The sequence below is a fragment of the Giraffa tippelskirchi genome, chromosome 3 (assembly GCF_054371585.1).
Source record: "Giraffa tippelskirchi isolate mGirTip1 chromosome 3, T2T-mGirTip1v1.2.pri, whole genome shotgun sequence".
Classification (NCBI taxonomy): domain Eukaryota; kingdom Metazoa; phylum Chordata; class Mammalia; order Artiodactyla; family Giraffidae; genus Giraffa; species Giraffa tippelskirchi.
The window spans coordinates 9449870-9464703 of NC_137277.1; the positions used below are offsets into that span (position 1 = coordinate 9449870).

The following is a 14834-nucleotide window of genomic DNA, read 5'->3' on the forward strand; positions in this document are numbered from 1 at the left end:
CTGGGATGGGGTCCTGGATACCGATGAGCTGGGGTGGGAGGAGCTCTGAGCTCGAGGGGACGCGTGTGCCTGGTAAGCTGCACGGAGGTGCGTCGAGAGCACTGGCGCCCGTCTGCCCTGTGGCTGGGTGGTGGTGGCGGGGTCCCTGGTCCTGGTGGGGCCCCCAGCGCAGCCTGGCCCGGCAATTCTGAGTGCGCTGTGGATTATTTCCGTGAAGCTGCGCTGAGAAACATGCGGTGACTCCCGAGTTACCGGCTTTTCCAGTGTCTTGCCTTTCCCGGACTGGCCTGCTCCTGCCGCTCCCTCCCGCCCGCCCTGCTGCGGGTGGGGCCCTGCAGTCTGGGAGCTGGCTTTGTGGGGAAGGCCAGGAATCCCAGGGTGTGTGCGATGGGGGCTGGGGGAGGGAGCATGGCGGGGGCAGGCAGAGTGGGACTTTCTCTGCGCAGAAGGCACCTCGTCCTCAGGGCAGGAGCCAAGCTCAGATCACTCAGTGCTGGGGGAGAGGCCAGGTCCTTCCCTGCCTAGGCACTGTGGTAGTAGTGGGAGTCATAAGTCCGCCCCCCTTTCTGGCTCATCTTTGGAGGGTCACTTCCCTTAAAGCAGGCTAGGACAATGAGCAGGCAGTGCAGATCCCATGTGGATTTGGACGGGAGAGTGGTGGACCGGCTACGGCCTGCCTGCCTTCTGCAGGGCCCATGCTGGGCGCAAGCATTGTAGCTGGGTTTGGGCCCTAGAAAATTTCTGCTGAGGGCTGAGTAGCTGATGCTATGATTCCCTTCCCCAGGCTCCTATGGGACAGGCCTGGGCTCATCTTGGCTCCTCCTGCTCCCAGAAGCTCTTGGGTGAGGCGAAGGAGCTGGGATGCCGTGTTCCTGCTTCTAGCTCCTCACCTTCCAGCTGTTGTCTGTCAGCGTCACACGCCCCTGGGAGTCAGGCAGCCGGAGGCTCTGGGTCTGACTGTGTTGAACCTGCGGGCGGCCCCCTGCTTGTGATGCCAGAAAACCCTGCCCTGTCGGGGCCTCTGGAGGTGGACAGGCCAGATGGGGAGAAACCACCTTCTCGTGGCAAGCGGCCATGCCGGTCTGCAGGTGCCCATGGATAGCAGTGCAGCCTGGTGGCCGCAGAGCACATGGGCAGGGTGTGTTCTTTGGTGTTTTCTGCTCACGAGTGTTCGGGGAACGTCAGGCAGGGCTGAGCGGCCGGCCAGAGCAGTGCTGCCCAGAGGCCTGAGTGGAGGCTGCTTTACTGGCTATTTGCTGATTTCTTAGCAGACTTGAGTATATGTCACCTTTTAACAAGTGGAGCTGCTTCAAAGAACTGGAGGGACCTTCCACTTTTTAAAGGCGTGTGCTAGAGACCTCTGTGGCAACGTGGGTTTATCTGATTAGTTTTTATTTGGAGTCTTGCACAGGACGTCTGTTCGGTATGTCGGGGAGAGCCTGGATAAACAAGATGTGCTGAGGGTCTCTCTCAAAGCATGGTTCTCAGCCCACGTTTACCTTTGGCAGAAGTGGAGGACCTGGTTCCACTTCCGTGTCCATTGGGTCAGTGACTCTGGATCTTACTCCGGAGGGAACAGTGACATGCGTACACTTGAGGGTCTGTGAAATGAGGGTATTGAGGGTCTGAAATGACCGGGTGGTCCGTGGGGAGGACTGGGGTCCCTGGTGCTGTGGCCGAGACGCTGTGTGCATGGGGGTGGAGGACACCTTGGTGAGAAGAGGTGTCCTTGTCCCCTGTAGCTCTGTTTCTGCTCTCTCGGTGGGTCAGTGAAGGCGACACTGAGGCTGGAAGTCTCACTGGCACCTTCTTGGCCCCAGGAGCTTTTGGGGTGTGGGCAGGGTGGAGGTCTACCTTCAGCGTCCATCAGCTGGCAGCTCTTCTTGTTTAGAAATTTTTATTTATTTGGCTGTCCTGGGTCTCAGGATCTTTCATGTGGGCTCTTCAGTTGTGGGAGGCACGATCTAGTTCCCTGGTCAGGGGTCGAACCCGGGCCCCCTGCATTGGGAGTGCGGGGTCTTAGTCACTGGACCACCAGGGAGGTTGCTGTCAGCGGTTGTAAGGGCTGTGTCTACTTGGTGCCCACGAACTCATCTCTTTAGGTCTTGGAGAGGCAGCAACTTCAAGGGAGTCCGAGTGACTGCGAAGAGTGTCCGGTGTAGTTCTCACAGCTTAGCTTTCTGCCCCGTGGAGACGAGAGGGCGTGAGAGGTGCTGTGTGCACCGTCATGGGATTTTGTGCTGGGAGCCAGGGCCACGTCCGTGCTGGGGGGTGAGGGCTCTGCCTGCTGTTGAGATGTGAGTTCATCTGGAGGCAGTATGAACAACAGCACTCCGTGTGTGGCGAGGGCGGGACAGGGCCCCTGGATTAAGAGATTTCTGGCTCCTGCTGACAGAGGCATCTGTTAATGATTGTGAGAACGTCACTATTTTTACTGCCTTCCCGATAGGCCGCTGGGCACGGCGCCCAGGGGTGAACCCGCAGCGAGAATGGGGCAGCTCCACCCTGTGTGCCGGGCACATGTGGGGCGGCTCTCACCTGGGGATGGCAGGCGTGCCGGGGGCCGTGCCGCTCGCCTGAGACCAAGCCGGCACCAGCCTCCGGCCTCCTGGGGTGTGGGTGCTGTTCTGGCCTCAGAGCAGGTGATGCTTGTCCATCTGAGGGTAGCTCTGTGACGTTTGTGTCCCCTCTGGTTTTCACAGGGATCTGAGAACCTTCTGAAATTCATTGCAGAATATTGTTGGGGGGAGAGGTGGCAGGTGCCGGATTTTGAGGTTTTCTGGGGAGCTCCTCAAAGAAGGGCTCTAATCTGAAATGTTCATGTGCTCCTGCTCTAGAACCGCAAAACCTTTTGCCTTTTTATACTTAATTTAATCAACTGTTGGAAGAGGCCTTATTATCCTCATTTTACTTACTTTGTGCACACAAGTGTTTACGGAGGGCCTGCTGTGTGCCAGGCGGCATTCAGGGCACAGGGGAACAAGACACCTCTGTCCTCAGAAGGTGTCCAGTTCATTGGGTAGCAGAGAAGAAGCAGATGAACGTATCCAAATCCAACGTCAGGTCATGGGAAGGACTGAAGAAGACAGGGCAGGAGGGGACTCCAGACTTACATGGGTCTGTTAGATGGGGGTTGGGGAGAGCCTCTCCAGGGAGGTGGCACCGAGCGGAGACCCCGGGCAGGAGAGGTCTGGGTGGAGGGAACGGAAACGTGGAGCCCCAAGACCACGGCTGGGGTGTTCGGAACAGAGGCTGGGCACCGCGGTGGGAAGGGGCTCGGAGCCCAGGGTGAGCAAGGGCCGCTGGAGCCTGTGGCCACCTGGGTTTCCCTGGAGGAGGATGCTGGGCCTGCAAAGAGACTGCCAGTGCGCGCAGAGCGGAGGCGGGTGTCCCCCTCCTTCAAGAGGAGGCCAGGGCATGGGGCAGCATGCCTGGTGGCAGAGCTGGGCGGCAGTGGAAGGCGTCGGCTTCCGAGTCATCAGCTCTGTACCCGCGGCACACTCCCTTCACGGAGAGACCTGCCGTCCCTGGCGGCAGTGCTAAAGTTCAACCCCCGCCCCTCCCCAGCACTTTCTCCCCTCCCGTGCTGTCATTCCTGTGCAGAGTCTCTCCCTGATCCGAGGTTCCGGGAATGCGGGATGGCAGGGTTGGGCCCGAAGGTCAGCCCTGGGATGAGGACCCGGGGCTTGATAACAAGTTTATGGCTGGGCTGGGAGCACTGTGTTTCCTGACAGTGAGTCCTGCCCGGCAGGCTCACCCTCTGTGTACTCACCCCGACATCCTGAGTGGCAGCTCAGGTCTGGCCGGAGCTTCAGACGGTCAGGAGCTCAAGAGGGCCTCTCATTTCCCCTCGCCGCGTGAACGTTTCCCAGCTGTCCTCAGGGCACAGACCCATAGCTTAAGAGCCCCTGACTTGGTGGGGTTCAGTCTAGAAGGACTCGTTCATAGCGGCTCCCGTGTCCTCGGCTCTCAGAGGCCCGGGGGCACCGTGTGGTGTCCCCCTGACTTCCCTCGCTGCACTAGCCCCACTCCGTCACGGCGCACCAACTGTGGCATCTCACCATTTATGGTCTCGCTGTTTTCTTTTTGATGGAGAAAGATTGTGCAGATGAGACTGCAGGGGAGGTTGATGGGGTGATTGCAGGCCTTCCCAGAGCGGTTAGTAGGTTAAAGGTACCCTATCTCTTTAATCCAGGCACTCACCTGGAGTCCAGCTGGGCCAGAGAGGGAAGCTGAAGGAGGCAGAGGTGGCAGGGAGGAGAGGAAGGATGAGAAACAAGAGTGTGTCACGCATGACCAACCGGGGGACGGCGCCCTACAGGCCGGAGACCGACTCTTAAGGGGAGTGCTGAAAAAAACAATCTTCATCTTAAGCGAGGCTGAAAAGCTCCTTCAGGGGTCCGTGATGAAAACTCGTTGAGAAGCAGTGGTCCTACAGGGGAGCTGTGGGCCAGGCCGAGTTGTGCCATCCGCCTCTGGTGGCCGACCCGTAGGCTGCCGTGTGAGGGAGCGATCCCTGCTTAGGCAGATGTTACAACTAAGGGCACGCAAGACCAGGCCACTCCCACCTTCCCCGCAGACCTGTGGTCCGGGAGCTTTGGAAGGACACGGTCCTGGTGGCAAGTGGCCCCCGTCAGCCTTGTCGCATGTCACCCGTGTAGGCAGGGCCTCCCTTGTCCTGGCTCTCCGCATCCCCTCTCCAAGCAGCTGGACAGGTAGCGCCGAGCAGACCCAGCGTCTTTATGGGGCTGATCTTGGCATCAGAAGGGTTGGAACAGGGACTGCCTGGCGGTCTGGCGGTTAAGACGCTGGGCTACCATTGCAGGGGGCATGAGTTCGATCCCTGGTTGGGGAACTACAGTCTTGTAAGCTATGTGGCGCAGCCAAAACTTAAAAAAGAATACAAGAATAGTGGAAATGGTAACAGTGGTGGAGATCTTGCCTTAAGGAGAGCTGGGGCGGGCAGGCTGAGCCTCGTGCAGGTGGAGGGCTTTGCCTGCAGAGGACGGGGCCTCTGGAGCAGGGCGCTGGGGCCGGCCTGCCCACCCCCGTGGTCTGGACGTGCAGTCAGCTGAGCCATGTGGTCGCTCACATGCAGCGGCCCTGCGGGGCGGGGCACAGTCGGTTGAGCGAGACGAACGGGCAAGCTAGTGGCTTTGATGTGGCCCCTGCGTTTGTGTGTGTTGGGGGGTGGCAGGCATATTACAGGAACAAGCAGCTGAGCATCGTCATCTCTTACCCAAGATGTTCTTGGAAATGCTCTTGTTCTGAGTGAGGATTAGGAAATGGCCTTCTATTTTAGGAGCTTGGTGTGTATCGCACGTTGATTCGCTCGTGGTGCTCATGTGTGCCTGTGGGCCCTTCAGAAGGGTCCTGTTGGCAGAGGAGAGACCCATGGTGGTGGGAGGGCGTGAGGAGGCCGGCCCTGCCCCGGGCAGTCTGCAGAGGAGCCCAGGACTCAGGCGGCCCCCCTGGGTGTTCCAGGCTGGGCATTCTTGGTGCAGCGTGGAGGAAAGATAGAGGGCAGGGCTGGTGCCCTGCAGGAGGACGGAAATGTGGGGCCACAGGTGTCCTGGAGAGGTTAGGTTTGGGGAACAGAAGTAGTTCTAATGGGGCTGGGACTTGGGGGAGGGGACAGAATGGGGTGCAGAGCAGGGGGACCTGCTTGTTGTCTGTCTCAGGTGATGTTTAGGATTCTGAGAGAATCCACAGCTTTCGTTACAGAGCTGTGGCCGAGGTGTCCCCAGAAGACAGTGTGTTCCCAGGCCGGGGGACAAGGAAGGATCTGTCCCCTTGTGGCTGCTCACACGTCCTCTGCCCTCCTCTGTCTGTGGTGTTAACTGGCTCCTTTTCTAGCAAAAAAAAAAGGGGGGCAACCGCATTCTCTGGGGTAGGACTGAGACACACAGGGCCTCTAGGCCCTCCGCTGTGCCGGCCTCCACACACTGGAGGCCTGTCGCCCTCTGGCCTGAAGCCCCCGAGCCCCCAGCGGGCTGACTTCCGGCGCTCTGATGGGCTTCTCCATGGGTGGCAGCGGGAGCAAGGGAGGGGCGCAGGGCCAGCTCACCTTCACAGCTTGCCCACCCCGCCCCCTGCCTTCTTAGAGGCCTGCCCCTCACCGCTCAGTCAGACCAGGCTCCACCCTCGAGATCTGGGACAGAATCCCAGAGGAGCCCAGACCCAGACGTCCCGAGCTGTGACTTGAGGGCCCCGGGGAGCTCCTCTGGGGGAAGTGAGCTGGACTCGTCCCCTCTGCTCTGGCAGGGGGAGGGGGACTAGCAGGAAGGACAGGTGCCCTCCACCCCGAGACTGCCTTTGGGCTGCTTGGCCAGGTGACCTGTTCTTAAACCCAGTCAGGTGTCACCCCACCTGCAGCCTCAGGTGAAAGGGTCGCTGTTCCCCAGCCCAGGGCTCAGCTGGCCTGTTTGATGAGCAGCAGATGTGGCCTGAGCTCTGCTGGGCCGCCTGCCCTCCGGGCCTGTGGAAGGACGGGGAGGCGGATGGTGGCCAGGCTGTGCTGAGGCAGCGTAGAGAGCGGGAAATAAAGGCCCCGTGCTGTCTGGGAGGGGTGACGGGTGTTAGCGTCGGGAGGTAGGGTGGGGTGAGAACAGAGCCTGAGCACGTGGGTCACAGGAGAAGCCCACTTCTCACCCTGCGGGCCACGCCGTGACCCAGAAGGGCCGCCGTCCCAGCGGGGGTCCAGACTGCCCGGCTGGGCGGACGTGGCCCCAGGGGAGCCCAACCCCTGGGCTTGCTCCCAGGACCCCAGGGGGCCTGCTTCTCCCTCTGGTCAGCATGCGGGGGCTGAGAGCGGCCCCCGGGGAAGCCCGTCCCCTTGCTCCCAGGACCCCGCAGGCCTGCTTCTGACCCAGGCCAGCGCATGGGGCTGAGAGCGGGCCCCAGGGGAGCCTGTCCCCTGTCCCGGGACCCCGCGGGCCTGCTTCTCCCCCAGGCCAGCGTGCAGGGCCCCTGTCCCGGGACCCCGCGGGCCTGCTTCTCCCCCAGGCCAGCGTGCAGGGCCCCTGTCCCGGGACCCCCCGGGCCTGCTTCTCCCCCAGGCCAGCGTGCAGGGCCCCTGTCCCGGGACCCCGCGGGGCTGCTTCTCCCCCAGGCCAGCGTGCAGGGCCCCTGTCCCGGGACCCCCCGGGCCTGCTTCTCCCCCAGGCCAGCGTGGTGCGGAGAAGCTGGAGAGGCTGTGGCGGCCGCCGTGCTCACTTCCTGTCTGCACGTTTCCTTCTCCCTGCAGGCCTCTGGCTGTACCTGGCAGGGAGCAGCCTGCCCTGTCTCACGTTGATTGGCTCTCCTAATTTTGGGTACAGGTCGGTTCACCGGGACCTGGAGGCCCAGATCGCCATCGTAACAGAGAGCCGGGCTCTGCAGCAGCAGTTTCACCAGGTTGGTTGGGGCTGCGGGGGGGTGGGGGCGTAGTTGGGTGCCTGGTTCCTGGGGGCTGCCAGCTGCCACCGTCTCTTGTTGGGGCCCCGAGGGTGGGAAAGAACCGGGGTCCTCTCGCGTGTGCCGGTGGCTGGTCCCGAGGGAGGCCTACTGCACCCCTCTGCCTGCAGCCTGGGGCCTGCCCTTCCCTGGCAGGGGCTCTCCCCACATCTCAGGGGGCGTTGTCTTTCCCTGCATGGGCAGAGAACGCTTTGTTCTCACGGGGGTGTGAATACGGCGTTGGTCCCAACCTCTTCTGAGACGGCTGATCGGCTCCTGGGGTAGGAGCCAGGGTCACACAGGCCCCGCACCCAGGTCTGTTAGGGAGCAGCTTTGGGTGTCCTGGGTCACTTCTGATGAAGACCCTCCCCCAGAGGTGCTTCAGAGTCTGGGGAGGGAGAGGCAGGAGGGGCAGCCCGGGAGGCAGAGTCTCTGCAGGTGGAGACAGAAGCCAGAAAAAAGAGCCAACCCTTAGAATGAACTCAGAGGCTGTGCAGACAGAGGTGGTTTGTGGGGAGCTGCGCCGTGGCGAGGGCTCGGACTGTCCTGGTCCCAGATGTCCGTGCCCTTGACTCAGCACGACGATCCTTTTGCGCTGAGAACTTCGATTCTCTTTATTTTCCTTCAGATTGTTTCTCTGAGTAGCGATCTGGCTTGGGATCGGCTCTGCAGGAGGTGGTGGAGGGACTGCTTGGAGGTGTGCCTGGCCAGGAGCGGGCTGCCCTAGTGGTGTGTTTGTGGGGGCTGGTGGTGGGCAGGGCCCCGTGGAGGCTGGCCTGCTGCCTTCCCCCTGCCCCTATCAGGGGTGGCGGTGGGGCAGGGCAGGCCTGTTTCCAAGGTGTCTTGGAATTTCTGCGTTGTTTCTGTTACTCTCCTAATAGGATTTCTTTCTTTGCAGTTGTGAGAGGGGGAGGCAGGCATTTTTGAGAGCAAGGGGGCGGGGGAGGGGTGATCCTGAGAGAGAACCTAATGCGCTTGGTCTGGCTCAGCGGGCATGTTATGTGGTCCAGTGAGGACCTCCCGCTCCCCTGGGAAGAGACTCCCCTGCGTGGCTCACAGGACCGCAGGCCTTTCTCCTGAGCTGGGGCTGGAGAGTCAGTCACGGGGCACGGGACCCCCAGCCCCTGCTGCTGGCCGCTAGCGGCCCACGGTCAGGTGCGGGGCGGGCGGGGAGAGCGCCGGGCTCCTGGGGACAGGAACGCAGCTCTGATTCCCAGAGGGGCAGCGGTCTCGGCCTCCTTCCGCGATGGTGGTCTTTCCGTTTAAAGTCAAGAATAAGCGCAGATGAATTCCTTTGTGCTTCTACATGCATCTCTGCGTTTGGTCACCTTCAGCAGTGCTGGTGGACTTTCGGGAATGCAGGCACAGTACCTGTGCATGTGAAGCCTGGGTGATCCTTTGGGCTCGTGAATTTATGACCTTTACGACAAAGCCTCTCTAGGGGAGGTGCCAGCTTCCCTCCTGAGTCATGGGAGCATAGATAACACCCCCGGAGGCCAGCCCTCAGAAGTGCAGCGGCTGTGTTAAGCCTTTATCCTTGTGTTTGGGAATTACTGTTGCGAAATCCTTGGAGCCTTTGTTGATGGACGAGGAAATGGTAACTGCCTGGTTCCCCGAGATCTGCCTCCTGCGATCTGGGAATCTTGTCAGTGCCTGAGCGGGGCCCTGGTGCCGGGAAGGGCCTCACAACCGGGGCCGAGGGGAAGTGGCGGCGGTCGGGCTCCGGGCGGCAGCGAGAGACTCTCATCTGCTCAGCAGATCACGGATGCTATGATCAGGCTTCCAGCAAATGCCCGCCGAGGTTCCAGCAGGGGCCGGCCGGCCTCAGGGCGCTGGGGCGAGAGGAGCGGTGGCATCTCCTGGACCTCGGCCTCAGTTGCTGAGAGCTGGGTTTCCCAGATGGTAGAGGGGTCAGGGTGCGCGTGGCCCCAGGACTGGGTCTCTGTGGGCCTGGGCTGATTTGGGGAAGCAAGTCTGTGCCCAGAGTCCTGGTGCTAGCCGCTCTCCCCCCGCTCCCCGAGTAGGGGGACTGAACCCACATCCTGAATCTTGAGAAAAGTTGGGCCGCTTGTGGTCAGGAGCTGCTTCCCCAAATGACATATTTGGGATATTTTCTTTTTCTTCCCAAACCTGAGTCCCAGGGGCTTTTGTTGGTGGAAGGGTGGCAGTCCGTGCCACTGCAGCCCTTCCATTCTTTAGAGGCAGGCTGATTTCTGTGCCTTTAACATTCAGAAAGGCATTTCTGGATGACTCCACCTATGTACTTACATACCCGGACGACAGCCACCCTCCGGAGAGGCCCATGTGATGCGTGATCCTGGGACTGCCCAGCCGCACAACCTCCCCAGAGCCCAGAAAGTCCCTAAAACCCCGCTGCCCGGGCCCTGCCGTCAGAAGCCGCCTCTGGAGTCCTCCTGGGGTCCCAGGGAAGGGCCCTGTTTGTGTCTTCCTGGGCACTGGAGTGGGGAGATATTTTTGTCCAAATCCAACGTCCCTCCCTTCTCTTAGTACATACAATGAAAACTGAAAGCTTCCTGGTTTTGTTTGGGGAACACGGCTCACCACTTGTGACCTAGGGAAGCCTCCCTTGAACAGCATTGTGACCCCGAGCAGCTGACTTCCTTCTCCATCCCCGTGTGGAGGCTGTGAGGAAACTTAAAGTGTTTCTGGTAATTTAATTGAGATCTTGGCTGCGTATTCATTGGAAAAACATAAAGCTGGAGCCGGGTCTGTGGAGACTGCCGCAAGGCAGCCCCTGGAGACCCAGGCCGGCTCCTCTGTCAGGCCCATCCAGCCGCGGTCAGTGGGCGGCCCAGTCGGCTCGGACGCGAAGCACCAGGGGCCCCGGCCCCGGGGCACGGCTTACAAGGGAGTGAGCACGCACGCTGTGCAGGAAGACGTGAAGTCGGGCACTAGATTTCCCCAGCCCTTGACGGGAAGAGCTGCGGACAGTCTGTCGTGTTCCGAAGGCGCTGTGTCCTCCATCTCTCCCGTCCTGTCCTCACTGGGTCACGGGTTGGCCAGGGACACGGCTTCCGTTCCCGCCCCCCAGAGGAGAGCGTCCGGCTCCCAGCGGGTCGGGGGCGGCACCCCCCTGGGGCTCCTAGTGCCAACGTGGATGGAGTGTTGGCACAGCCAGTGCTGAGGGAGCCTCACTGGGGCATGGGGTGGTCAAGGTTTCATAGATGAAGGGACGCGAGGCTCAGAGAGGGAAGTCACAGCTCATGACTGCTGCCTCTGCCTCGGGAAAGCTTCGAGGGTGTCGTGTTTTAAAAGAGAGGCAGTTTCTCCTCTCAAAGATTTTTTTATTCCTTTCCTTACTGTTGGCTGCGCTGGGTGCGGGCTTGCTCCAGTGTGGCGAGCGGGGCCTGCTGTCTAGTTGCCGTGGCTTCTCTCGTCACGGAGCACAGGTTCCAGGGCACGGGGTCTTCACTGCCCCATGGCACGCAGGGTCCTCCCAGACCAGGGGTCGAGCCCACGGCCCCTGCACTGGCAAGTGGATTCTTAGCTGCTGGGCCACCAGGGCAGTCCTCTTCTCAAACACTGTGTAAGACAAGGCTTATGTCAGCGTTTTTAAACTCGTTTTTAAACATGAAAGTAGTATTCGTTCACTTTACAAAGGGAGGAAAATTAGAAGATGCTGACCTTTTCTCCCAGAGATAGTCACTGAAATTATTTTGATCGTTCCTGGCCGGTCTTGGTCTGTGAGCGTTTGGAGAGTGTCACTTGTTTTTCTTTTTAATGAAATTAGGACTGTATTGTATGTTAATTCCCATCCAGCTTCTTGCACTCAATCTATGGTGTGCCTTCCCGTATCATTAAGTCAATGTTTCTCCAGGGCATGGTTAGCTTATGGTGAATGCTGGTGTGTCATATGGGTTTATTATGTTTAATTAGTTGGTTGTTGGACATTTAGGTGGTTTCCAGGTTTTCTCTATCATAAATGTTGGCGTGATAAATGTGCGTGTACAGAAATCTTAGTGCATAGTTATTTTCTTGGGATAAACTCTTGCAGGCGGAGCTTTTCAAGGCTTTTGATAACCTGTTGCCAAGTTGCTCTCCAGACGGGGACCCGGACCCCCCCTTTCTGTCAGCAGTGTCCGGGAATGCCTGTTCCCTCGGCCTTCGTCAGCAGGGGCTGATGACGTTACAACTTTCTGTCAGCTTGAGAGAAGAAAAACTGTGTTTTGTTTTAAAAAGTATCTTCATTGTTTTAATTGCACTGCCTCATTTAACGAGGGTGCACTTTTAAATACTTCCTCCACCAGCTGTATTCCTTCAGCTCTAAATTGCCTGTCCCCTGCTCATCTTGGTCTTCAAACTGTAGACACCCTGGCTTCCTAGCTTTCCCAAGGGATGTTTCATAGGAACCACCTGCACTGGGGCCCTGGCGGAGCCCCAGGGCTGGCAGGCCGAGTGGCTGGTCCTGGAGGCACCCATAACTCCTGGTTGTCCCTCTTCCCCAGGAGCAGGAGCAGCTCTACTGCAGGGCAGGTGTGGTGTCCTCTGCCACCTTTGAGCAGCCAAGCCGGCAGGTGAAGCTGTGGGTGAAGATGGTGACTCCGCTGATCAAGAACTTTTTCTGAGGACGGCAGGTACTGACCCGGGGTCACTAGAGTCCACGGGCGGTCCTCTCACAGGGGCTCTGGGGCTCTCTGGTCCTTCCTTGGTTACCTGCCCAGGGGTGTGTCTCTGGGGTCAAGGGTGGTTATGGAAGGCTTAGAAACCTGGTGCTAATGAGGCAGCCCTTTCACCTGCCGTCGGGTCCCAGGGCCGTGGTGGGGTCAGCGTGGTGGGGCATGCCTATCTTCTCCCATCCATGGGAGCCGGAGGAGGCCTTGGGGCCAGGGCCTCATGGCCGCCAGACACAGGGGTAGATTCTGTGCCCACTGCCTGTCGCTGAGCATGGGGTTCTGAAGGCAGCGGGGACAGAGGGGCAGCGCTTGTGGTGGGGGCATCCGGGTTTGCTGCCTGGGCCACGCAGCCACCAGGATGGACAGAGCCTCAGTCAGGCCTCGGCTGTGACCCCCGTTTCCCTGATGCGCCTGGGGTGCGCTTGCAGACTCACAGTGCTTTCGGGCTGGCGACTGGCGGCGGGACTCGCCAGTCCACCCAGGAGCCTGCTGAAAGCACCCGAGGCCCCAGGCCACCAGCTGTGTCCCACAGGTACAAGATGAAGCCTCACCTGACCACCCCTGTGGCTGCTGTCAGGGGTGAGGTCTCTCCTGAGTGACCCTCTGGGTTCAGATCCCTTTAGACCCTGACCTGGCCCCAGGTGAATCAGTCTCCGGGGTGGGACGTTCTGGGTAGGACTCCGCTAGTCCAGCCCATGCGGAGGGGCGAGTGGGAGTGGGAGTGGTGGGGCTTGTGGGGGAAGGAGAGCGAGGAGGCGGGAGGACAGGATGGAGGCTTGAGCGTCAGCGTGGTCCATGTTGGCCCTGTGTGCCGCCTGGGACCACAGTTCTCTCCTCAGTCTCACTTTAAAAGGTTGTATTTTATCAGTTCATTTTTTTCTCAACATTTTAATTACTTTATGCTTTATTCAGGTAACATGAAAATTCAGAGTAAAAAAATACTAAAAGGCTGAGATGCAACTGCCTTTCCTTTCCCCCAAGCAGCCACTTCTCTTTTATCTGCTGCTGTGTCTCTCTACCCTGTGCTCCTCCCCTGCCCCCAGGGTCTCCGGGAGCAGATTTCAAAAACCTCCCAGCCCGGTGTGGCCCACTCGCACATCTTCAGGTGCTTGAACCTCATTCAGAGAGGAGGCCTCGCAGCCTGAGGGCTTGGCAGCTCACCCAAGCAGGAGCAGGGCGGTGGTGGGGAGTTGGGGGTGGGGGGAGACAAACAGGATTCCAGCCCTGCTGTGTCTCCCTTATGTGTCTCCCTGCCAAGGGCTGGTGGCTCTGGTGGTCACGTTGGCTCGTGGGTCCTGGGAGGCCAGGGCTTCGGGGCTGGGGGCACCCCATCTGAGCCTGGAGCGGCCCTGGCCCCGCCCCCAGGCCCAGGCAGGTCTGCGGGTTCTCCCAGTGGGGAGTGGGGTGGAGCTGCAGCCACGCTGCCCGGGGGCAGCAGTACATCAGGTAACACTGTCTGTCTGCAAACCAGTTATTAAATTGTCCTGTGGACGATGAGGAGGGAAGCCAAAGGAATGCGCCGGGCACTGGGTTTCTGTTTGGAGGGAGGCTTTCGGTAAACAGCGTTTGCATTCCTGCAGATGCTGTGGGGCCAGAGTGAGCCTGAGCCATGGCCGGGCTTGAGCAATAGGTGGCCTGCTCGCTTTGTGTCTGCCGCCTGCCTTCAGGACGGTCCTGGGAGAGGGGGCTCCCCTTCTCCCCCTGGAGCTTGCCCCAGCCTGGGCCCCTACCCTTCTGCCCCCAAGGACTGCTGCCGGGCTCATGGCACTTTAAGATGCAGCACAGCGCTTGTCCTGGTCTCTGTCTCCCCGAGACTGGATTGCATCTCCACGGTGAATCATCTCACACAGTTCAGAGAGAATTTTGTCATCGACCCACCGTGTGTAGTGTGGAATGCATGACTGTTTTATTTCAGGCTCTGGAGGCAAAATTGGAACACCTCCCCATTCTGTGGTTATCACCAGGGATTAAGATGAGTTGCGTGGTGGCCACCGGCAGTTTTATGTTCTCTAGTCAGAGTGGTGGCTCTCCTGTCCTTCCAGCCTGGACACCAAGGGCTACAGTGACCCCTTCTGGCCAGCAGAGTCGGTTGCCCGGCATCCAGACTCTGGCCAGAACCCCTGCTTCCAAAGGGGCGTGGATCCTCCAGGTCCCAGGGAAGGAGGATTTGAAGGACATTTTCCCGTCTTCCTCTCAGTCCCGCCAGACCCAGGATTGTTGTAAATTATTGGGCTCCGAGGTAGGCCTTCTAGGACCGCTTTTTCACCCATGGATTGGATGAGAATCCTTGGAAAAAAGGTTTTACAAAACGTCAGGATCAAGCTGAACTTAGAAAACGAGGCCAGATATCCCTTGGCAGGGAGTGTGAAGTTGGGGGGGCAGGTTCCTTTACTCTGCTTTTAAGCCAGAAGACAGTGAGGGTCCAGCTCATGAGCACCGCCCCACCGCTCCCGGGCAGTCTGTTATCTGGAGTTTGTGGGCCCTGCTCACTGCCTTCCTTGTCCCCTTCTTGTTCTGTCTGCACCCACCCCCTGGGTCAGCCTTAAGGGCAGCCCAGATGCTTTTCTGAACTACGTGCATCAGCATGGCCACGCAGAGTCAGGCAGGTCTGGGCCTTGCTGCTCTTGGTTCTGCTGAGATCATTCTGGCTGCCGATAGGGACACCGTCCCCCAGCCGTCAGACGGGAGCCTTCCCGGGGCAGCTCCAGGAGAGGCACCGTGGCAGCCGCCTGCTCCCCTTGGAGCAGGCGCTCAGAGTGCGATGAG

The 14834-nt window shown here is 59.7% G+C and overlaps 1 protein-coding gene across 4 annotated transcripts in view; it reads left to right on the top strand.

The window, feature by feature from the left end:
- Positions 1-14834, top strand: part of PGS1 (phosphatidylglycerophosphate synthase 1) — a 36511-nt gene that overhangs the window by 19367 nt on the left and 2310 nt on the right. For 2 of the 4 annotated variants that reach the window (XM_081575686.1, XM_081575687.1), the window contains 2 exons: positions 7247-7395; positions 11901-12029. In XM_081575686.1, the coding sequence (XP_081431812.1) occupies positions 7247-7395; positions 11901-12020 (269 nt within the window). In that variant the 3' untranslated portion in view covers positions 12021-12029. Of the gene's footprint in view, positions 1-4195; positions 4346-7246; positions 7396-11900; positions 12030-14834 lie in introns of all 4 variants that reach the window. The other 2 variants (XR_014078482.1, XR_014078481.1) reach the window with 2 other exon arrangements.